Below are 22,698 nucleotides of genomic sequence, written 5' to 3'. Positions count from 1 at the left end.
GGGGAGACTGAGGCCGAGGTCGTGTGCCCTGGCGGCAGAGCTCCGGGTGGGTGGGGCCAGCCGCATTGGGAAAGGTGAGAAACGCTGGTGGTCACCAAGCACCTGTCCTGCCGCACTCTCCAGAGCCAGAATGAGAGGCTAAAAGACCATTTATTGAGCACCTCCTGCATGTAATGCTGTCCTTCTGGGGCACCACAGGACCCCTGGAAGGTGGCCCTGGCCGGGACGATGGACGTGGAGCTGCATTCAGCCTCACAGCAGGACTGGCCCCCACTCTTGCAGCCTGAGTCCAACCAGGCTCCGGGAAGGCGCCAGCAGTGCTGTGGAGCAGGGCTCCTTGGAGGAGTGGGCAGGTCCCCAGGGAGGATCCTGACACCCTCAGGTCAACCACAAAGGCCCTGTGGTGCTCAGGCTGGGCCCTGGGCAGGCGAGGGTTCTCCGTGGGTCTTGGGCCGAGGTCCTCCATGACCAGCGCCGCCCGCCTTCTTCCGCTGCAGCGTCCGCTGCTTCTCGTCCTTGAAGCGCCGGTTCCTCTGCTTCATCTTGGCCAGCTCGGCCTTGCGCCTGGCCTCCAGGTCGGGGTCCTGCGCGGGGACCAGGAGGCTGAGCCGGGCACCCGTGGAGAGGCTCCCGCCCTCGCTGTCCTGCGGGCCCCGCCCCACCCACCTTGCCCTCCAGGACGAGCTGCTTGCGTTTGTTGATCTCTCTCTTCTCGTCAAAGCGCGCGGCCTCCAGTTTCTGGGGGACGGGGCAGCGGTTAGGGCGCCGCACAGGGACGTGCCACGCAGGGACACGCCACTGCCCCGTCCCCGTGTCCCCCCCCCCTCCCCCGGCAGCCCAGCGCCTCACTCACAATCTCGCACTCGCGCCGCACCACGCTGACCTGCGTGAGGATCCGCAGCACCTGCGCCTCCTCCACCGCCAGCTCTGCCAGCTGCTTCTCTGTGGGGACCGAGGGCTGGGAGGGCTCCGAGGGGTCAGTGGCTTGGGGTCCCACCCACCACACGGAAATGCTCCACAAGGCTGCGTCTGCCACCGCGCCCGGCCCGTGTGTCCTCCACGACAGACACAGCGGGACAGCCATGTGCCCAGTGCCCGTGCCCCATGGGGACCTAAGTCTACAGGGCTGGCTGTGCCACCTGCGCCCATCACAGAAGGGACGTGGGTGGTCATGCTACAATCCTGCAGCCCATCCCGCACAGAAACCGAGAGGACCGTGTTCAGGTTTTGGGACAAAGTTTCCAATAAATCAATCAATAAACCCAAAGCCGGCACCCGTGGTCCCAGCTCCCTGGGAGGCTGAGTAGGAGGAGGGAGCCGCACTCGGGGGCCGGCAGCACAGGGCCCACTGGACGATAAGAGGGCTTCTGAACATTGAGGCTGGGCCTGCCTGTGGCTGTCACGTGTCCAGGCCTCGGGGACCATTTACACACTGGGGTCTGAGAAACCCAAGTCCCTCTGGCCAGGCTGATGGCCCTGTGGGGACACATGGCTCCAAGCTGCTCAGGTGTGCAGGTGGCAGGCTGCACAGGGTCGGGGGGCGGGTGGTGTCCCCAGGCGTGTGGCCCATCCAAACCCTGTCCACTCACTGATCTGCTCCTCGATGGCGTGCACCAGGTGTATGTCGTACTGTGTCACCAGCGTGATAGCCTGTCCCTGCCGCCCTGTGGGGACACCGCAGCTGCAGGACACAGGCCGGCAAAAGCAGGTCAAAATGTTTGAGGGAGGGGCTGGCTCAAGGCCACGTGGCAATGCTGTAGCCAGAACCTGCCTGAGCCTCTGGGCCAGGATGGAAGGCTAGGACTGCCCAGGAGCACAAATCCCTGAGCTCCAGGAGCACGGAATCCCTGGCAGGAAGGGGGACGGTGGCTGTGTCCCTGGCACCTGGGCCAGGGTCAGAAAGAGGTGCAGAACTTGACACAGACGCTGAAAGCAGCAGGGCTTGCTGGGGCTTCTGCCTTCCTTCCCTGAGCCCTGACGATAAAGGGGCTGGGCTGAGACACCGGGCGCGGCGGGGCTGTGGCAGTGTGAACCCTTTCCCCAGGGGACAGCCACACACTGCCCAGTGAAGAGGAACGCCCGGCTGTTTAGTTTCCGTGGTGCTGGGCTGGAACCCAGGGCCCCGCGTGTGCCGGGCAAGCACTCACCCGAGCCGCTGCTGCCCACCCCGTCTTTGATGGTGGAAGGCAGCGTGTGCATGCTGTGTGCGGTGCCTTCCCGCCCGCTCACCTGCCCGCGCCGTGCGGCCCACGCGGTGGATGTAAATCTTGGGCAGGCCGGGGGTGTTGTGGTTGATGACCACCTGCACGGTCGGGATGTCCAGGCCCCTGGAAGAAGAGGCTGAGACTCACCAGAGCCACTCAGCAATGGCGCTGGCTGCCTGGCCTCAGAGGCCACGACTGGGGGTGTGGGGGTGGGGGTGGCACACACACCCCTGCAGGGGCTGAGCCAGGCCTGGGCCACTCACCGTGAGGCCACGTCTGTGGCAATCAGGATCCGGTAGATGCTGGACTTGAACTTGGCCAGAGCAGCGAAGCGTTCTTTCTGTGTGGGGCGGGGACAGACGGGAGAGTGGGGGAGGACGGCTGTGAGGGCTGGTGAGGTGGGGGGCGGGGGGAGGCGTGGGGAGGGGTGTGGGGCAGGGGCACACCTGCTTCATCATGGAGTGCAGGGCCACGGCAGGGAAGCTAAACTTACGCAGCATCATACACAGGACCTGGCAGGCCCTGGGGGAGGGAAAGGGGTCAGTGTCCTGAGGCTGGCCTTCCCGCCCCGCCCGCCTCTGCCTCCACCTGACAGACAAGGGTGGGGGTGCCGGCTCCTGCCTGCCTCTGCCTCTGCCATCTCCCGGGCCCCTCCTGGGCCGAACTGAGGAGAATCGGCCTTGAGCTGTGGCTGGAGCCCAGGGCCTTGGACCTAACGGGGCAGATTCCTGCTTCTTCTGCTGGGACTGGAGGGCCAGGAGGCAGAGCAGTGACCCACGGTCACCAGGAACACAAAGCCTGTGTGAGGTAGGTGGAGGAGCTGGCCTCAAGGCTGGGCGTGGAGGGCTGAACAGTGCACAGCTGCTTGCCACGTGCCCCGTGGACGGCCCGGGCCCTCTGGCGGGTGGAAATCCTCACAACGTCCTGGCGGATGGACTGCAGCCCGGGAAGGCCAGGAACCGCCAAACACAGAAGCAGCAGCTGCAGGGGTTCCCGGCTTGAGCCCTGGGCAGAGGCGGGCAGCACAGGCCCGGCAGGCTGTGGGGAGACGGCCACCACACTCACTTGCACGTGTTGGTGAAGACGACAATGGACCAGTCCTCATGCTCATCCTGGAAGGTCTGGATCAGGTGCACCAGGTAGGCGTCCTTGACTTTCTCGGGCACCAGCACGTAGCGCTGGTCCAGCTGCTCCACAGTGCGCACCCTGGGGACAGCGGGTGGTCAAGCCTCAGTTTCCCTTCTGCTGCCCTGCCCAGTCTGGGGCTGACCCCGCCCATGGCTGGGTACTCACGGGGCCTGCGCCTCCCAGAAGAAGGGCTGGTTGGTGGCCAGGCCCTGCAGCTCCCTGAGGGTGTCAGTCAGCGTGGCGCTGAAGAGCAGTGTCTGCCTGCGGGCAGGCACGGCCCCCAGGATGGTCTCCAGGTCCACCGTGAAGTCGGTGCAGCCCTGCTCCAGCAGCCGGTCCGCCTCGTCCATCACCTGCAGGCCAGGCGGGAGGGAGCAGGCCACTGTCCACCACTGGCCACCCTCCCCAATGGCCTTGAGCTTGCTGGGAGAGCCGCACGCCAGCCCCTCTGCCCTTTCCACTGGCTTGGCTGTGGGCTCCGGCCCCTCTCCTCAGCCAGACTGGGCGCCTGCCGTCTTCACTAGCTCCAGCCTCTATTTTTTCTTTTACTGGGGTTTGAACTTAGGGCTTTGTGCTTTCCAGGCAGGTGCTCTGCCACTGAGCCATGCCCTCAGCCCCCAGGCTGCTCCTCGTACTTTTCCTGAGCACATGAACCAGAGCCCAGCCTGAGGTGGGCGAGGGTCACCAGGCCAGCTCACCAGGAAGCGGATCTTCTTTATACTGAAGGTGTTAGAACTGCGCAGGTGGTCGGCCAGGCGCCCTGGCGTGGCGATGACCACGTGTGGCTTCCGGGACAGCTCTAGCGCCTGGGTCACCATGTCTGGGGTGAAGGGCAAGAGGTGAGGACGGCTGAGGGGCTTGGAGGCTATGGGGCTCCCATGCCCAGGGCTCCCCCCTCCCCCGAGCCTTACCCATGCCGCCTACGATGATACAGTCCTTCAGGCCCAGCGGCTTCCCCAGCACCCGGAACTGCTCTGCGATCTGGTAGGCCAGCTCCCTGCGGGCAGGAAGGGCCGCTGGGGTTGGGGGTGCTCAGCGCTGCCCCCGACTCCTCCTGCCTCATTCTCCCTCCCAGCTCCCAGTATCTTCTGCACAGAGGTGGATGCTAAGCACGGGAGCCTGCTATGGGCTCAGCCCAGAATGCTCAATGGCCACTCTTCCTTCACCCCAAACCTGTCCCTTCTCCCATGTCCCCTGCCCCGCCCGGTCAGCCACCCCAGCCAGGGCCCCAGCCATCAGCATCCCCTTCTCCCAGACTGGCCGGTCTCCAGGCCTTGGCCTGGCCCCCGTCCTCAGAGTCATTTCTCCCCTCCGCCTGGCGCTGGAGGCCATGTTCTCACTGGCTGTAAATCCCAGTCCCCAGCGCCCTTTCTGACCTGCAGGCAGGTCTTGGGCTGTGACCGCTCACAGCTGCCACCTGAGCCAGCCCCGTGCTGAGGCCTGTCACGCACACCATCTGATTTAATTCTGCAGGGTGACTTTCGTCTCATGTCACACGTGGGAAAAACGTGGCGCAGAGAGGCATAGGCGCTTGAGGAAAGAAACAGCGGTTAACTCCCGCCCTGGGGCTGATGCGGGGCTCACCTGGTGGGAGTCAGGACGAGGCAAAAGATGCCGTAGGGATCCTCAGACAGCTTCTGCAGGATGGGCAGCACGAATGCCGCCGTCTTGCCACTGCCCGTCTTGGCACAGCCCAAGCAGTCCCGACCTGGGCAGAAAGACAAACCGCGCGCACTGAATGCACGTGCAAATGGCTCATCTCTTGAGCGATTTTTGCCTCAGCTAACGTTTACTCGTCCACCATTGTTTGTTTTGCGGTGCTGGGGACGGAACCCAGGGCTTCGTGCACCATGGAGCTGCACCCCAAACCCACAACAGCCAGCACGTGGTGAGTCATCACTGTGCACCAAGTCCTGACCTCTGCCTTTTCCGCTGCGGACAACGGACAAATTCTAGCAAGACAAGCTGTTCGCTCCATTGAACGGAGGGGGAAACTGAGTCTCGGAGGCTCACCAGCTGATGAGAAGGGCCTGAGATGTTGCTAGTAATTTTGACATATTCCCCGAGCATCTGAGTTTGGGGAACTCTGAATCTGTCTGTGTCCAGTGTTCTTTGTTGATCCTTGGTTTATTTTGACTCCCTCAACGTGTGCCATCCCCAAGTTTCCCGTGGGTATCTCTTAAGTGCAAAAACTGAGTCGGGCCAGAAGAGCAGTCCTAGGACCAAGGAATCCTGGATTTTCCGATAATTCTGACAAATTGGGTTTCTATTTGTCAAGATAAAATAGTGCCGGCTCTCCCAAATTTTCAGCGTTGTCGATTAGTTGTTCATCAAACCCTTCCCTTGGAGGCAAAGTTTCAAAGATGGCACCAGTAGTGTGTGTACACACGAGCCACTCGCATGCCCTAAATCCTTCTGGAACTTGGGTTCCCCAAACACCCAAAGCTGCCCCGGCCCCGCCTCGTGGGATCTGCCTGGGCACAGGCTGCGAGATGGGAAAGGAGGCGAAAAAGCAGAGATGACTTTTAGGGAAGGCGCTGGGCCACTCACCCTCCAGGATGGCGGGAATGCAGCCTTGCTGCACGGGCGTGGGTTGCTTCAAATCTAGCTGCCGACATTGCTCCACCAGCCACGATGACAGTCCAAGCTCCGCGAAGCCGGCCATCCTCGCCACCAACCGTGGGGAACCCTGGGAGAAGCGCTTCCGGCGCGTGGCCGTGACATCACACACTCCTTCCACGTTTATTGGATCTGATTCCTATGTGGGCCCACCCTCTCCAGCTCCCTCAGCCAATCCTAGCCTCGAGCGCATCCTTTTGTTTCCCCGAATCCCATGCGCCGGCAGGATCCAGTAAAACAACAAATCCCGGAATGCCTTGCGAGACGCGGTTGCGTTGCCCGCCCCTTTACTCCCGTTTAAAGCCTCCCATTGGCTCATTCAACGCCACTCGAAAGGGGTAAACTACACTTCCCATGGTGCCCCGCCGCAGGGGCTCTACTTCCGTTCTACGTGTCTTTCAGGAAGAGTTGCGGGTGAGAAAGACCGCGACATGGCTCCACCAGCTCCCGGCCCGGTCCCCGGTGGTTCTGGGGAGGTGGATGAATTGTTCGACGTGAAGAACGCCTTCTACATCGGCAGCTACCAGCAGTGCATCAACGAGGCGCAGCGGGTGAAGGTGGGGTGGCGCTGGGGGGGGGACGCTGGGGGCGGAGGACGCTTCGAGGTGGCGGCCGGTCACTTCTCAAAGCCTTTGCTCTTCTTGCCGCGTCTGCCCCGCGCGCCTCTGCCCTGGGTAGTGAGCGTAATCGTTGGTAGCAGTTTGTGTTATTTATTGGAAGACGAGGGAGGGAGGGAGGTGTTTGCGTTACTGTACTTTTTTTTTTTTGGGGGGGGACTGGAATTTGAACTCAGGGCTTTGCACTTGCAAAGCAGGTGCTCTATCACTTGAGCCACCCCAACAGCCCAATTTTCTCTGGTTATTTTGAATATTGGTGGTGTGGGGGGGAGGGGGGGGCGGGTCTCAGGAACTACTTGCCCAGGCTGGCCTGGAACCACGATCCTCCCGGTCTTAGCCTCCTAAGTAGCTGAGATTACAGGTGGGAGCCATCAACGCCCGGCTTTTGGGAATTTTTTAAATGGCTTTCACTCATTACGAGGTTTCCATACATGCATGCAATGTACTTTGGTCATGTGCTCTACCCTCGCTGAAGAGTCCCACCAAATTGTCCCCTGCCCATTTTGTTTGTATTTTGACACGGGGTCTCGATATCATTGCCCATATTGAACTTGATCTCGAGATCACAGACTTTCATGATAACGCACGGGCTTTCTTTCGTTTTTGAGACTGGGTGTCGTGGATTTTGGGTTCTATGGGTTGATAAAGGAATTTACCAAGACAGACAAGCAGGAGAAGCAAACTTTATTAGGACCCAGAGCCAGCTGTACAAAGCAAAGGTGCCCCTTAATAGGAGGGGGGTCCGAATCAAGAGGGAGCTGTACTGGGGTCCCAGGACCTCAAGCTTTTTTGGGGTCTGCAGGGTAGGGATGGTCAGTCCTAGGAAACTGGGTTACGTGTCATTAATTCTTGGCCTGGGCTCCATGTTATCATCTCCTCCCACGTGTTAGGCAGGGGAGTTTTGGCCTTGGATGGTCAGACTGAGGCTGTTATTTTCTGTGAGCTCCAGAAGCTGCAGGTCAGCAAGACTGTGCTGTGTGGCACAAGTCATTTTGTTAAACATCAGCAGCCTAGGATCTGATCCTTTATCAACATCCAAGCCACGGTCCTCAGCCATCAGGTCTCCTAACTGCCTAGTTCTCCTCCGCCCACGCTGGCCTGGAACTTGTGAGCCTCCTGGCTCAACCTCCCTGGTGTGTTGGAATTACAGGGGTGAGGTACCACACCTGGCTCAAAAAATCCCTATTTGTGCCCGTGGCAGTGGCACACACCTGTAATCCCAGCTACTTGGGAAGGAGGAGGAGATTGGGAGGATTGCAGTTCCAGGCCAGCCTGGGCAAAGAGTGAGACCCCATCTCAACCAATAAAAAGCTGAGTGTGGTGGCACATATCTGTCATCCCAGCTACAGGGGAAGCATAAACAGGAGGATCGTTGTCCAGGCTGGCCTGGGTGTAAATGTGAGACCCTATCCAAAAAAATAAGTAAAGCAAAAAGGCCTGTGGGTGTGGCCCAAGTGGCAGAGCACCTGCCTAGCAAGTGCAAGGTCCTGAGTTCGAATCGCAGTACCACCAACATATAAGGTTTTTATCTGCCCTTCCGTCTGCTCTGTGACTGAGAGTGCCACCTGTCACTTATTGTTACTTGATAGGAACACGAGGGGCTCAGACTGGGAATTGGCCTTCCCGAGCAGCTCTGTCCACTAGCCTGGTTCTTCGTCCTGCAGTTTGCTCGTTTATAGCACTCGCTCACTCACTCCTCCTTGGAGTTTCGATCTGGGCAGATCTGGCGCTGTATTCAGGCTGGGCTCTGAGACCAGTTAGAACTCTCAGCTCTCTCAGAACTTCAGCCTAGTGACAGGGATAACAGCGAACCAGAAAGTGAAGTTGGGAAGTGGCCGAGTAACAGTGGCAGCTCTGAGCGTGGCCGCGTGAGGCCTGGGTGGAGAAGGGACAGCAGGGATGTCCCTTCCAGATCTCTGAGGATGGATAGGATCCTGCTGTCACTTGCATAAGTACAGTGACTGTGACAGGGCCTTTGTTTGACCCTTGTCACAGCCTGGGAGGGGGGGTACGTCTTTGCCTGGTATGAGCAAAGGCCCTGGACTCCATCCCCAGCACCCCCAAAATGAATACAGAAGCAGTAAGCAAGTACAGGAGTGGCAAATACATAATTAGAACTTGAGGTGGCCCTGTGTGGTGAGGGGCATAAAACGTCCTGGGTCAAAAAATCACGGTGGGCCCTGCCTCCCGTGGGAGTGACCAGGCCAAGCCAGGCCCCTCGCGGTGCCTTGGGACCCGAGCTGGCCCTGTGGATTGCTGAGAAGGTGCAGCAGCGGGCCAAGCTTGGGGACACTGAGATGTAAGAGGGGCAGCTCAGCCACAGAGTGCTTGCCAAGCATGAGCGAGGGGGGCCAAGATGGTGCGGTGAGGCCTGGCCAGCCATGCAGGTGTGATTTGTATTCCAAAGGTGGTTGTCAGTGTACCAGGCTGGGGGGCAGGCCTTCCCGATGCTGGTGGGCTTGCTTGGGTTGGAAGAAACTTGACCTCTGAGGGAGAGAAGCTAGCATTCTATGCGCTGTCATCTTGCGTGTGTGTGACGGGGACAAAACCTCAAACAAAGCCACATGCACTGTGCCTGCGGTCCCAGCTCCTCAGGAGGCTGACATGGAGGCCCCTGGAGCTCAGGGCTACAGTGTGCTGTGGTGGCCGGTGGCCACGGTAAGTTCAGCCTCAATATAGTGGCCTTGGGAGCAGGAGACTACCAGGTGACCTTGAGAGGGGCAAACTGGCCCAGGTTGGAAATGGAGCAGCTGAAAACTCCCAGTCTGATCAGTGTGCGTGTGTCACCCATGCATGTCCTCCCATCACTGGAAATGGCCCATGGATGACTTTGTAATCCCCTCATGGTGTCATTGCTCTGTAACTAGCAGGTGTCCCGCACTACTTAGGGATTCTGGGCACGCAAAAGAAGTCTGTACGTGTTCAGTACAGGTGCCATTTAGGAAAAAAATGTATATATATATGTATATTTTTTTCTTTTTTTTAAGATAAGGTCTCACTGTGTAGCCAGGCCAGGGACTCTCCATCCTCCCGCCTCTCAAGGGCCGGGTTCACGGGTGTGGCCACCCAGCCTGGCTGACTTGCATGATCCGATTGAGCCCATCTGGGTTGTCCGGCCTGGCCTCTTAGGGTCTGTAACCTTAGTCACATCTGCAAAGTCTCTTTGTCACGTAATACCACCTTTTCACACCTCTAGGGACAGTGGTGTGGATGTCAGGGTGGGGACTTATTTTCTCCCCCTCCCTCGCCGCCAGGACTGTGCGCATCTCTGGCCAGGCACTGCCCATGGGGAAGAGCCAGCCAGAACTGTGCTCAGGTTTCAGTGCTGGGTCACTGCGCCTCTCTGAGCCTCAGCTTCCCCTCTGTCCCGTGGAAATGATGACACCTGTTACGGGATCAGTGGGAGAGTCGGTGTTACCCTCACAGTCTGTCTTTTGCCCTCTGCTGTAAGCCGTTCGTCTATACCAACAATATGCTGGTCGGCTACACCCTGGCAACACAAGGTTGATTTTCTTGCACAGTAAAACCGAAGCTCACGAGAACCAGGGTGACCTGGACAGCCACAAAGGTAAAGATGTAGACATCAGAGTGGCGAGCCCCCAGTCCCCAGATCTGTGCCCTCTGTAGGGGTGTTGTCACCACAGGGAGATGTTCTTCCCCAAGTTCCAGAGGTGTGGCACTGCCATCCCTGCCTAGCCATTCCATGTGCTCCAACCTGGTCCAGGCCTCCTGACCCCTTTTTGTCCCCTGGACTGGGCTCGGGGTACACAGGTGCACCCTGTGAACGAGGCTGTGTGGAAGAAGACCGGGGTCTCTCGGTGCGGCCATCTGGGATCCCTGAGTTCCGGCAGTCCAATGCCACTTGTCCTCCCAAGAGCGGCAGAGGGAGATCTGAGCCAGCTGGAGACAGACGTGTGATCGGAGGGCTGCAGCCACGGCCCAGGGGCGTCAGGAGGGCCGCTACCCCAAGACATTGTCCCTGCCACTTCTTTTTGTGGACTTCTGGCCTCCAGGACTGACACGGCGCACTTCTAATGTCTTAAACCACCTGTGGCCGCGGCAACCTCAGACAGGTCCCCCAGGGTGGCTCCCACAGCATACGGTGCCTTTATCCTTCATTGGTCACAGCGCTTTGTCACCAGTGTGGCATTCCCCCTGCCACACACACTAACACTTATCAAGTGTCCACCAGGTGGCAGGCACCACCCAGATGTTGGGCCAAGGCTAAAAACAGATACTGTGTAGTTGGGCGACTCTGTGGCCACACAGAACCATGAAGGAAAGGGATGGCAGGAGGTGGGGCCCCCCCGGGCAGTTGTCCTCTGTGGACTGCGCTGTGGAGTTGAGGCCTGCGCAATGCCTCAGCCCCCGTGGTGCTCATGAGACAGTGGTCTCCAGGGCCACCCACAGGACCTGAGCCGCCAACAGGAACACAGCCCAAGGCACTGTTGTCTTGTGTTGCTGGGTTCCTGCAACAGGGACAGGCAGAACCTATAGTGCCCACCAGGCTGGCTTCCCAGGGTCCATTGCCCCAGTGAACAGCGAGGGACCTGCCCGGAAATGCACCGCCTCTGGTGGCCCAGCACTTAGCAAGGGCCTCCTGGCCAGGTCCCAGTCAAGCTCCTGGCCAGACTTGCCAGCTCCTGGAATGTTCATTCCAGCCCCACAGGCCTGGGCTGGGGCTGTGTGCGACCCCGGCTCTCCTGTCCCTTCCAGGCAGGTGGTTCTGGCCCACAACTTGAGCCACACCCCACCCTGGATGTTCCTAGAAGCAGTTGTGGGCCTAGTGCATCCCGCTGGGCCCTGCCGTGGGCCAGGCACTGCGGTGAGCTGGGTTGCGGGGCCGGGATCCCGTGACTCAGCTTCTCTGGAGGCCAAGGTAGGAGGATCGCTTGACCTGGGAATTCAGTGGCTGCCCAGGCTCCACATCGAGATCCTGGCTCAGAAAACTTTCTGTGTCCATACATCTGGGTATATATATCCTTGATTGTCCCCACAAACCTTCCTTCTCTGCCCTGGCCAGCTGGCCGGGCCCACACTGCAGCCCTCAGCGGGTTTTCTGTCCCCTGTCAGATGGAAGATTCTCTCATAAGGTACAAAAAAACACGGGCCAAACCAGGCCAAGTTGGCCCTGACCCTACTGGGACCCTTCCAGTGCTACACTGCGTCCTGCCCCCAGACACCAAGAGCCAGCAGCATCTGTCTTTTCTTGGGGTGCTGGAGTGGGACCCCAGGCCACTCCATGAGCTGCTCTACCCCGTGGGCTGCACACAGCCCTTTGTTTCGTCTTTGTGGTAGTACTGAGGTTTGAACTCAGGGCCTCATGCTTGCTAGGCAGGCGTCGTACCACTTGAGCCGTTCTGCCAGCCCTGTTTTGTGTTGGGTTTTCTTGAGATAAGGTCTTGCCTATTTGTACCTCGGTCCTCCTTATGTCTCGTGTCCTGCGTAGCTAGGATTACAGGTGTGAGTCACCAGCGCCCAGCTTGTATTTTGTTTTTGAGGCAGGGTCTCGCTAAGTTTTCCCAGGCTGGCCTCAAACTCGAGGCCTCTGTCTGCTGACTGGCCATCAGGCCCAGCTCTTTTTTGTTTTTAGTGAGGATGGTGTGGGGATCGCAGCCTATTGTCCTTGCTGGTGTCCACCTCTGCAGGTCGTCTGAGTGACAATTGCTTAGAAGATGCCATGCTCCAAGTCACGGGCACCAGGCCTACACAGAAGCTGCTGGGCTCCTGGTGACACCCACCTGAGTTGGGTGGGGCCAGGCTTCCCCTGGCCTGTGACAAGGACACATTCACTGCCTACAGTCTCCCCCACGCTAGGGAAAAGGCCCAGGGCCTGGGAGCTGGGAATGGGTGGTCCTATTGTGCCCCCAGCTGTGCGTTGCTGGGAACTTGTCCCCGTGCGCAGGGAGCTGACAGGCCACTCACTGCAGGCCTGTCCAGGCACTGTGGTTTTGGAGGCCATTGGTATGGCAACCTGGAAGTGGCAGGTTTCCTTCCCACAAGCACTTTCCTCTCCCACCCCCAGATGGCCTGGGCCATGGTCCCTGAGCCCTGCACTGAGCTGTACTGTGCTACTGTTCGCTCCCCAGGATGTCAGCCAGCACTCTGGGGACCATCCCAGCTGCTCTTCTGAGCCAGCGCCCCAGCCTCCCGCCTGATGGGGACTCAGCTTCCTCCCAGTCCCGTGGCACGTGCTGCACGAGTTCCCCTCCCTCCCGGTGCCTGACTCTCGGAGTGGCTGCACTGAGGCCTGCAGACCGGGTCCTCATGGACCCCAGGGTGCTGCCAGGCCTGGGCGGGAGGCAGAGGTCCTTGATGTGGGGTAACCAAGCCGGGCCTCCCAGAAAGGCCCTCGCTGGGACATGGCAGGGCAGAGCAGCTGAGCAAGGTGGGCTTTCGTCTCCAGTGTGTGTCGTTTCTACTTATTTATTTATTCATATGTGCATACTATGTTTGGGTCATTTCTTTGTGTCGTTTTTAAAGAGCGGAGGGAAATATGGGTGCGGTGGCCTCACCTGTGATCCCAGCACTTGGGAGACCGAGGCAAGAGGATCTGGAGTTCAAGGCCAAGCCTGGGCAGCATAGTGAGACCACGTCTCAAAGAAAAGGCCATGATGAAAGGAAAGCAGGCGGGAGTGTGAGCGGCCGCGAGTGCAGCACTCGAGGTGCCATCTCTGTAGCTTGGTACAGCTGGGGTGATGATCAAGCCTCTAGGGCCACGTCAGGGCCTTCCACACAGTGGCACCCACAGCTGGGGCTACCCTTGGGCCACCTGGGGTCACAGGCAACTGAGGTCTGAGCTGGGTCTCAGACTGTACCCTGCTGGGGAGTCTGCCAGCTCTGGGTCTCCAAGGTGGCCCCGTGTGGCTGTCGTGCACTTCACCCTGCTTGTCCTGACCCTCCTGTGTCCCCACAGCTGTCAAGCCCAGAGAGAGAAGTGGAGAGGGATGTCTTCCTGTACAGAGCATACCTTGCACAGGTGAGCATGGCAAGCCCCAGGACGGGGTACTGACCGAAACGTGCCGGGGCTGCAGGGCTGAGGGAGCAACTGTGGACAAAGCAGGGGACCCAGACCTGCAGGGTCCACCAGCACTTGGAGTGGCCACCACTAGTGTCACCAAGGGCCTGGGCCTGGGCCTGGGCCTGGGCAGCCGGTCCAGGAGGCCTGTGTTGGGGTTTCTTGATTTTTTTTTTTTTTTTTTTTTGTGGTGCTGGAAATGAACCCAAGGCCTCACACGTACGCCCCAAGATCCACCACTGAGTGGCACCCCAGTCCCCGAAATGTGGTTTTAAATAGCTCGTCAGTGTAGCCTTACTGCAGTCTCGGGTGCACAGAGCAGTGTAGCCGGCCATAGGAGAGCAGGTGTCCTCTGCCCGCACACCAGAGTGGCACATCGCTGCTAACTCTGGTCTGCAGCTTCCATCACGTACTAAGGCTCCAGCAATTCTCCTTCCTCAGCTTTCTGAGTGCTGGGATTTCGGGGGGTGCCACCATGCCTGGCTTCACTAATGTTTTTAAATGCATCTCTGTGCTGGTAATGCAGTAAGAGTGTGTTCTCGTGTTCATTCACGCCAGCACTTAGTAGACAGAGGCAGGAGGATTGAGAGCTGAGAGGCCAGGCCCGGCTACAGGAGACCCTGTGTCAAAAAAAAAAAAAAATGACAATAGAAATGTCAGCCATCCAGGATGGAATATGGTGAGGGGCAGGCCTGCTAGTTCCATAGGTGACTACAGCCTCAGCCAGGCATCAGAGGAGAGCCCGTTGGACAAGAGAGAGATGGGATGGGGTGGGGGCGTCCTGTTTCATAAAATCCTGTGCCCAGGTCCCTGTCCTCCATGCTGACACTGCCCTGCCCCGGGAGGGGCGCCCACCTCCACCTGCCCCTTGCCACCAGGGGTGGACAGCTGGGAAGGGACCTGCTAGGGCCCCCCAGCTAGAGCAGTGGGCAGCATGGCCTGACAGGTACTGCCTGTGACAGGTGCCACTGTGTGCTGTGCTGGGAATGATGCAGGCGGAGTCAAAGGGCCTAGGCAGGCCAGGGCAGAGCAGGGCCCCTCCTGCCTGCAGACAGAGGACATAGCAAGGGCTGAATCCAGTTTGTCCCTGTCACAGAGGAAGTTTGGCGTGGTCCTGGATGAGATCCGACCCTCTGCGGCCCCCGAACTCCAGGCCGTGCGCACATTTGCTGAGTACCTTGCCAGCGAGACCCGCAGGTGAGGGAGGCCCAGCCCTGGGGCGGGTGGACCAGGCCACAGGATCCCCTCAAGGCCTGTTGGTCCTAAGCCTGGGGGCTGAAGGGCAGAGCGTCCCTCCTCCCCGCCCCACCACCTGGTGCCTCGGTGTCCCTCTCCTGAAGTGAGGGCAGTGATGGCCCTGCTTCCAAGGGCTTTGGGGCGCTGGCGTGTAGCGTGTAGGTCATACAACCTGTCTTCTCAGGCAGGCTTCGGAGAGGTATGGGTTGTGCTATGGGGTCCCAGGAGCACCCCCTCCTCTTGCACAGGAAGAACAAGGCACACACTTGCAAAGGCCTGACCTTCCAGTGCTCTCGTCAGCACGTGCCCTGGCCCTGTGTTCTCGGTGGTCCCTGCCTCCTGGGTGCTGGGAGGCCCTGAGCCCAGCATGGCGCTCGCCACACAGCACTCAGACCGCAGGAACTGGAAGTTGGCTCACTTGTAGGCTGTCTGTGCCCCTCCCACACCACAGCTTCCCTCGTGAGGCCTGGCGCACCTGGTCCCACTTCCCCCGGCCTCAGTTTCCCTATCTGTGTAAGGGGTGAGAGGTGCATTACGGGAAGATGACGAGGTTGGCATGGCATCAGGGCCGGCACCCCCTGTTGGGGCTGCTTGTCACTGCCGCCTGCACCAAGTGCCCTGGGGGCCTGGCTCACCCTCTGAGACCTTCCCGTCCTCAAGGCGAGGCCACCTCTCCTGCCCCTGGGCTGGGCCCTGAGCAGCCTATCTTGCAGGGACGCCATTGTGGCTGAGCTAGACCGGGAGATGAGCAGAAGCGTGGACGTGACCAACACTACCTTCCTGCTCATGGCCGCCTCCATCTACTTCCATGACCAGAACCCGGATGCTGCCCTGCGTGCTCTGCACCAGGGGGACAGCCTGGAGTGGTAGGTGTCACCACTGCGCCCACCCTGGGGACTGTCTTGGGCCATCTTCTGAGCTGTAGCAGAGTGCCAGAGGCCATGAAGGTTGCAGAGAGCACAGGTGTGGCACAGGTGTGCAGGGCTCGGGCCTGGCTAGGCCTTTGTGGTTTGTCCTCAACATGGGGGAAGGGCAGGACAGAGGAGGTGACCACAGCTGCCCCCTGGACAGTGGCTGCACCATCACCTCAAGGGCAGGGCCTTAGCGACTCAAGACTGTCGTGGCAGTTAGTTTTAATATGAGTTAGAAAGGGGACATTCAAGCCCACCCAGGGCAGTGCCGAGTGGTGAGTGGCCCCTCTGTCTAGCCTGCCTGGGCCTCACTGGCCGTCGCCGTGGGAATGGTGAATGGGGCGGCTCTGGGAGAAAGGCCAGGCCTCCCATTGGGCTGCAGTCCCCGCTCTTATCCGGGGACATCCACGTGGCTGTCTGGTGCCCCAAGGACACGGCACCCGGAGCTGAGAGCCCCAGTCCCCCACACAGCAGACAGCATCTTTGTCTTCAGCCTCAGGCCCCCAGGCCAGCCCCCTTCAGAGCCCTGCTCCAGCTCTCACCTGTCCATCCCTGTGAGCTGGCCCTCTGCCACCTTCCTCCCCACCTTTTCTGGCTTGGAGGTTCCTGTTTTCCTGGCCCATCCCTATCCACAGAGGGACCGCAGTGGTTTAGAACCAGGGAAGAGCCAGAGTGTGGCCCAGTGGTGAGCACGAGGCCCTGGCTGCTGCTCCCCCGCCCCCCAGTCCTGCAGAAAAGGAGCAGAGTGGCAAGAACCGTGCAGATCTGGGGAGTCTGGGTGTGCCCTGCCAGGTGGGGCTCCGGGACAAGTGGCACAGCAGTACCTTATGGCCCGAGGAGGCCACTATGCCAGGAGGCCTAGGGCCCTGGCCCCGCCATCCCAAAGGAGGTGTGGGTGCAGCTCCCGAGGGACCTCACTCCTGAGTCCCCTGCCTCAAGATAGAGGCAGCCAGTCCAGCCCACGATCCCCGTTTGCAGGTGTGGCCAGCAGGAGGCCATGGGCTGGGAGCCTGCTGACCCACGGGGACCCCGGGTATGAGCAGGCTCAGTCAGGGAGTGAGGGACCAGCATCCCTCTTGGGAGGGACCACGCGTGGGCCCTGGTGGGGAGTCTGCCGTGGGTCTCAGCCACTGCTCACCATGCCCATCCTGCACGCAGCACAGCCATGACAGTGCAAATCCTGCTGAAGCTGGACCGCCTGGACCTCGCCAGGTGAGCCCCTCCCCAGGGCATGGCATCTGCCCAGCTGCCCACCCTCCCTGCTGCCCGTGCCTCGGTTTCCCCTGTGAGCTGGGGAGGAGGGGAGGATGGCACAGAGGGGACATTGGGCCAAACTCCCTGAGGGCAGTACAGCTGGACAATTAACTATGCACGATGCCCATAGGGCCTGCACGTCCCCTACCGGGTGTTGCTGTTAGAACGCAGCCTCGGGGCTGCCCTTGTGCGGTCATCCACAGCTGGAGAGCTGCTCTCGGGCTGGGCTGTGCTCTGCACTGGACCGTTGGTGCCCTCTGGGGCAGCCACCTCCTGGCCCATCTGGTAGAGGTGCCCAGCCAGGCCCCAGGGTGGCCCCAGGTGGCCCTGGCCACTCAGCACCTCCCTCTCCCCATAGGAAGGAGCTGAAGAGAATGCAGGACCAGGATGAGGATGCCACCCTCACCCAGCTGGCCACCGCCTGGGTCAACCTGGCTGTGGTGAGCCCTGGGGCCATGCAGGGGGCTGGCGGCAAGAGTTGTGGGTGGCCAATCAGAGTTGGCCGCCCATGGCCACTGCCCTGGGGACTGTATTCTGTGGACCTGGCCCTCCTGGCTCACTGCCACCTGTCGTAGCCGAGGGACCTGGCAGAGCCTGGGTGAGCAGATGGGTGGGAGTCCAGAACCACAGGCCTGGCTGTGCCTGGAGGGGACACAGTGTACTGGGCAGCCGGCCTCCTCCCCGTCTCCCTGGGTTTGTGGGGCTCAGCTTTGCTCTCCAGGCTCCTAGACTGTGACAGTCCATGTTCCCACCAAAGCTGGAAGGTGTCCTCGGCCCCCTTTCCCTCCCCGTCTGGCACTCACCCCCTACAGTCGCCCCTTTCCGGCCTCTGGGAATTGGCTCCCGTCCTGAGCTGCTTTGTCTTGGCTTTTCAAATGCCTCTTGCACAGGGACCGCCAGCCCCGCCAGCCTTCTCAAAGCGACAGCCTTCACAAAGCTCTACTTACGTGTTTACGAATGGGTTTCTCCATTCACTTACCTAAAGCCAGGGTCTGGGTCGGCCTGGCGTTGATGCCATGCTGCCCTCAAAGTCCTGGCTCTGGTATCTGGAGCTCAGGCCTGCACCTCCGTACCCAGCTCTGGGTTGTTCTCCCCCTGAGAGTGTCACATTGTGTCACCAGCAAGGGGACAGGTCAGGGCTGCTAGTCATGGAGCAGACACCACCTCTGATGGACCCTGTGGCCTGTAGTCAGCACAGCCCTGGTCCTGCCACTTGTGCAGTACATGTGCCGCTGAGAGCCTCAGTCCCCGTGTCTGTGAACTGAGCACTGGCGAGCCAGGTATGAAGTGGCTGCGTGTCCCAGGCCACATGCCTCGGACCTTGTGGGCAGGAACCAGGCTGTTGGGGGGTCTGTGGGGAGCTGAGTACCCTAGGTTGGTGTCCACAGAGTGTGTCAGGCAGGGGCCGGGTGGGAGCAATGACAAGCAATGGTGTCCCCGCAGGGTGGTGACAAGCTGCAGGATGCCTACTACATCTTCCAGGAGCTGGCCGACAAGTGCTCGCCCACCATGCTGCTGCTCAATGGCCAGGCGGCCTGCCACATGGCGCAGGGCCGCTGGGAGGCGGCCGAGGGCGTCCTGCAAGAGGCCCTGGACAAGGTGGGCGGTCACGAGGGTTCCAATGCCTGTGGAGATCCGATTCTGGCTCCTTCCACCGAGGGGAGGAGGGGAGGAGCTGGGTAGCATGGGCCTCAGGAGACCAGAGCCTGGCACACGCGGCCAGTGGGGACTGGGGTGAGGGACTGCAGGCAGTGGCCTCTCCTGGGGGTGGCCGTGTGTCCCTGACAGACGTGTGTCCACGTGGGGAAACATTTTCATCCTGATGAACCCCGGGCCTGGAGTGCGGCTAGACAGGAGTGAGCCCTGCTGAGCCCGCGGAGGCCCTGTTGCAGCCCGGCACCTCAAAACCCAGCACCTCGGGAAGAAAAGAAGGGGAAAGTGGGGAGGCAAGAGAGGCAGTGGCCTGCAGGCGCTTCCTGGCGGCAAGTAGGCCAGCCTCACTTGAAGCTGTGAGGGGACGGCCAGGGCCTTGCATGGGCATCTGAGGGCTGTGTCCTGGGCAGGGCCCTCCATGTCTACATAGTCGTGCCGGGGCCTCGCGCGGGCCGACCATGCACGCCCACCAAGCCGCGCCCCAGCCGAGGCCCGCTGTCAGCATCTGTGACGGGCAGTTGGGGTCCTAGCCTACTGTGGCTCTGAGGCAGGCTGTGACCGCTCCACCCCCACGGCTAGAATGACAGGTGTCTGGCCACATCCTCTGTGGGCTTCGTGACACCCCACGGGGCATTGCACTATGCCAGTTACGCAGCTCCCATCCTCAAAATGCCACTTGTGGCTGTCCTGTGTCCCCATGCCTGGGATGCCCCATATCTGTCCTGACTGCTGTCTGGAGGTGCCCGTGCTCCTCTTGCCCAGGGACAGTGTTAACATGTAGCCCGGAATGGCCTGGAACTCATGGCCCCGAGTGCCAGGGTCCCAGGTGCCCCCTGTGCCTGGCGTCCCCATCCACTGCTGTGTCTGAGCCCAGCTCGTGTCCCATGGGTGTGGCAAAAACAGGTACAGGGAATTCAAACCTCCACTGAAGTGCTCAGCCTGTGCAGCAGCCCAGGTCCCAGCTGGCACAGTGGCTCCAGGCAGTGTCCCTGGCTTGTGCGCCTCATGTCCTGAAGCCCAGTGAGGTCACCACCTAGCCTGGGCCCTGTGGCTACAGGCGGAAGTGCAGCCCTGGCGCCTCAGAAGGGGCAGGACGCAGGCTGCTCTACAGAGGGAAACTGAGGCTCAGCATCAGCTGCAGCAGGGCAGCAGGATGCACACCCCTGGGCACTGTCACCCTAAGGCCACTGCATTGCAGAGTGGTGGGGGTGACTGTGTCCTGCAGCCTGGCTTAGGGGGTCACCTGCATGGGTCACCCAAGTCGGGTTGGGGGGTAGGGTGGGAAGTACAGGTGGCTTGGGCCTAGGGTGCTGACCCTGCCACCCACCTGGCCTGTGTTTCCAGGACAGCAGCCACCCAGAGACACTGATCAACCTCATTGTCCTGTCACAGCATGTGGGCAAAGCCCCTGAGGTAGGACCCATCCCCACAGCGCCAGCAGTGTGGTCCCCTCTCCGCCCAGGCACTGGTGGTCTGCTCCAAGGACCCAGCAGACTCGGGAGCGGGAGGGCCCCTGAGCCTGGGCCGTGCCCCTTCAGGGTGGGGTGGGCGCAGGACGGAGGGAAAGACCCAGGACTGAGGTCTCCTGGTGGAGGGCTCTGCCTGGCCTGTTTCTAGTCCCCTATCCTGGGTGTGTCACCATACAAAGTGCAGCCAGGATATTCTCTCCTCCCCTGCCCACCTCCCTTGCCGGGCTAGTGCCCGCTCTGTCCAACCCCGCTCCGGGGCTGGGGCCTCTCCTGACCCACTAGGTGGTGCCCCCCTGTGCCCTCTCTGAGCCTCTTGCAGAGTCAGCCTCTGCCCTGCAGGTCCAAGCTGCCTGGGCTCCCAGAGTTTGGTTAACCTCTTCCCCACCCCCGCTTGCCGCCAGGTGACAAACCGCTACCTGTCCCAGCTAAAGGATGGCCACAGGTCGCACCCGTTCATCAAGGAGTATCAGGCCAAGGTGAGTGTGTGCAGGTGGCTCGGCCCTCACCAGCATTGGCCAAGCCTGCGCTCAGGCTCACGAGCTCCCTGTCACTGTCCCCTTCCTGCTTCAGGAGAACGACTTTGACCGGCTGGTGCTGCAGTATGCCCCCAGCGCCTGAGCCCACAGAGCCCACAGACGCCGCGCCGGGGCCTCCAGGCCTGCACCGCACACCGTCTTCCGGGCTGGGGTCTCGCTCCTCTCCTTTTCTGGCAATAAACGTCTTGACTCTGCAGTGTCCCCACCCAGTGCTGCACTCGGCCTCTTTGGCGGTGACAGAGGCTGGAGGGAGGGTCTGCAGATGGAACAGCAGCCGTGTGGAGCCCCCTCTGCTCACATGGCTGCCAACCCCGCCCTCTTGGGCTGCACATCACACAGCCTGTGCCCAACAGGGCCCCGAGCAGCCTTGATTGGCATCCAGGGAAACTGAGGTGCAGGTCCACCATGACCCATCATGAAAGGTGCCAAGATTCAAACTCGGGCCCCTTGGTGGTCTGGAGGAAGTGCCCCTCTATAGGACTTTAGTGGAACCTCCCCCTGCCCCTGCCCCTTGCTGCCCGGGGGACACTGAGAGTCCCTGGACTGAGGCTCTCTGCCCCCGGGACCCATAGGTGGACCAGCACAGAGTTCCCTGCCCTCTAAGGGCTTGTTCTGTTGTGAGGGGACCCTGTGGTCAGAGGAAGCCAGACAAGACACAGAGGTGGTGGCTGGCTGGGGCTGGGCTGAGGAAGAGGAAAGGAGCCTCGGGTGAGGTCACCATTGAGCCGTGTGCCTCTAGGCCAGGTTCTGGCGGACAGGCACCAGTGCAAAGGCCCTGAGGCCACATGGGCATGAGGTGGCTGTGAGCCAGCCAGGGTCAGTGGCCCTTAGGGTGCTGGGCCAGGCGTGGGTGTTGCCTCTCTCTATCTCCAGGGAGATGAGGCTTTCTGGTCTGGTCTCATTTGTCTTGGGGGTGGCCAAGCCCTGTCCCTGGTTGCGAGGACAGGACAAGTGACCCCCCCACCCCAGCTCTTCCCTGCCCAGCGGGGGTCCAGTGGCAGAAAGGCCTCATCAGACAATAGGGTCAGGACTTGGTCCCAGCGCTAGTTTCCCAGAGGAAGGGAGGTTGGCCCCTGATGGGGCCCCAGGTGTCTTGGCGCCCTGATCCCTGCTGCCAGCAACATGGGCCACTTACCACTGCAACCCTGCACCCACCGTCAGCAGCCTCCAGTCCACCGCCAAATGGAAACGAGGCTGAGAACCAGGCCGGCAGTGGGCAGACACTCTCCCATTACTGATGGGCACCATGGTGACCAGATAGTGCGGGAAGTCAGGTCTGCCCCGTGGCCTGGGAGGAGGCCATCCAGGCAGGCATCAGGTCCTTCCTCACATGCACACTGTAGGCCCCTCACCTGATCCAACTCCCTGCAGGGGAGGCAGGGACCCCTGCCCACAGGGTACTCATCCTAGAAAAGTGAGCCAGGTGAACACCGGGTAATGACCAGCCAGAAAGACTGACAAGGGGTGCGGTGGGGGTCAGGGAGGGGCACTGGGCAAGTGACAGCTGAGGCGAGCTTGGGAGGAACCAGTGCAGAGGCCCTGGGACCCCAGCTCAGGGAGGAACTGGGCTGTTGATGTAAGAGGGGCAGTGGAGGGCCAGGGCCGTAGGTGCAGGAGGGAGGGGCCTGAAGGGTTAGCAGGTCCCTCTGGCCTTTGCATGGGGACAGGAGGGAGCCAGGTCATACAGGTCCAGAGAAGTGGCCAGCTTCAGACCCTCTTCCTGACAGTGGGTTGGAAGGACTGACTGTAGGTCTGGGTGTGGGGAAGGGGAGGGGAGGACCCCACTGTCCCCCTGCCCTTATTCCCCAGTGCACCTGAAGGTCAGAGTGGGCTAGCAGTTGGGCTCCTGCAGGCCAGGTGGGGGTGGTCCTGGGCAAAGGGCCTGGACAGTGGAAGGTCACTTGATGACGTCATGATCCTCGTCCCAGATTCTCTGAGCCCCACACATGGGTACCCAGTCCGTCTGCCTCGTCCCAGGGCAGGTGCTGACCTGAAGCTTGGGGGGCCTTCTGGGTCCTCCTCAGAGCTCAGCAGGCGGACCTCAGCCCTCTCC

At 60.8% G+C, this 22,698-nt stretch overlaps 3 protein-coding genes across 4 annotated transcripts in view; 1 reads left to right on the top strand and 2 right to left on the bottom strand.

Annotated features, from left to right (window-relative positions):
* Nucleotides 1-22,698, bottom strand: part of LOC109686275 (microtubule-associated serine/threonine-protein kinase 3) — a gene marked incomplete in the record, with an annotated part of 381,278 nt that overhangs the window by 9,498 nt on the left and 349,082 nt on the right.
* On the bottom strand, nucleotides 132-6,035 carry LOC109684929 (probable ATP-dependent RNA helicase DDX49). 2 transcript variants are annotated; one of them, XM_074053544.1, is made up of 13 exons: nucleotides 5,883-6,035; nucleotides 4,917-5,040; nucleotides 4,244-4,329; nucleotides 4,031-4,152; nucleotides 3,498-3,685; nucleotides 3,270-3,410; nucleotides 2,651-2,726; nucleotides 2,468-2,544; nucleotides 2,230-2,327; nucleotides 1,590-1,664; nucleotides 854-942; nucleotides 667-738; nucleotides 132-584 (listed from the first exon to the last, which is right to left on the bottom strand). In XM_074053544.1, the coding sequence occupies exons 1-13, from the start codon at nucleotides 5,995-5,997 to the stop codon at nucleotides 408-410; spliced, it is 1,440 nt and encodes a 479-aa protein (XP_073909645.1). In that variant the 5' UTR covers nucleotides 5,998-6,035; the 3' UTR covers nucleotides 132-407. The 2 variants fall into 2 exon arrangements, with proteins under 2 accessions (XP_073909645.1, XP_073909646.1); XM_074053545.1 differs by having other exon boundaries at nucleotides 884-942.
* LOC109683341 (coatomer subunit epsilon) lies at nucleotides 6,329-20,839 on the top strand. Its single transcript, XM_074053543.1, has 10 exons — nucleotides 6,329-6,508; nucleotides 13,485-13,547; nucleotides 14,683-14,783; nucleotides 15,536-15,688; nucleotides 16,892-16,945; nucleotides 17,346-17,427; nucleotides 18,431-18,586; nucleotides 19,985-20,053; nucleotides 20,511-20,585; nucleotides 20,680-20,839. Exons 1-10 carry the CDS (start codon nucleotides 6,383-6,385, stop codon nucleotides 20,725-20,727), a joined length of 927 nt encoding a protein of 308 aa, XP_073909644.1. The 5' UTR covers nucleotides 6,329-6,382; the 3' UTR covers nucleotides 20,728-20,839.

The sequence above is a fragment of the Castor canadensis genome, chromosome 14, assembly GCF_047511655.1.
Source record: "Castor canadensis chromosome 14, mCasCan1.hap1v2, whole genome shotgun sequence".
NCBI lineage: Eukaryota > Metazoa > Chordata > Mammalia > Rodentia > Castoridae > Castor > Castor canadensis.
The sequence above is the reverse complement of the archived record's forward strand: the minus strand, read 5'-3'. Positions and strand labels throughout refer to the sequence as shown.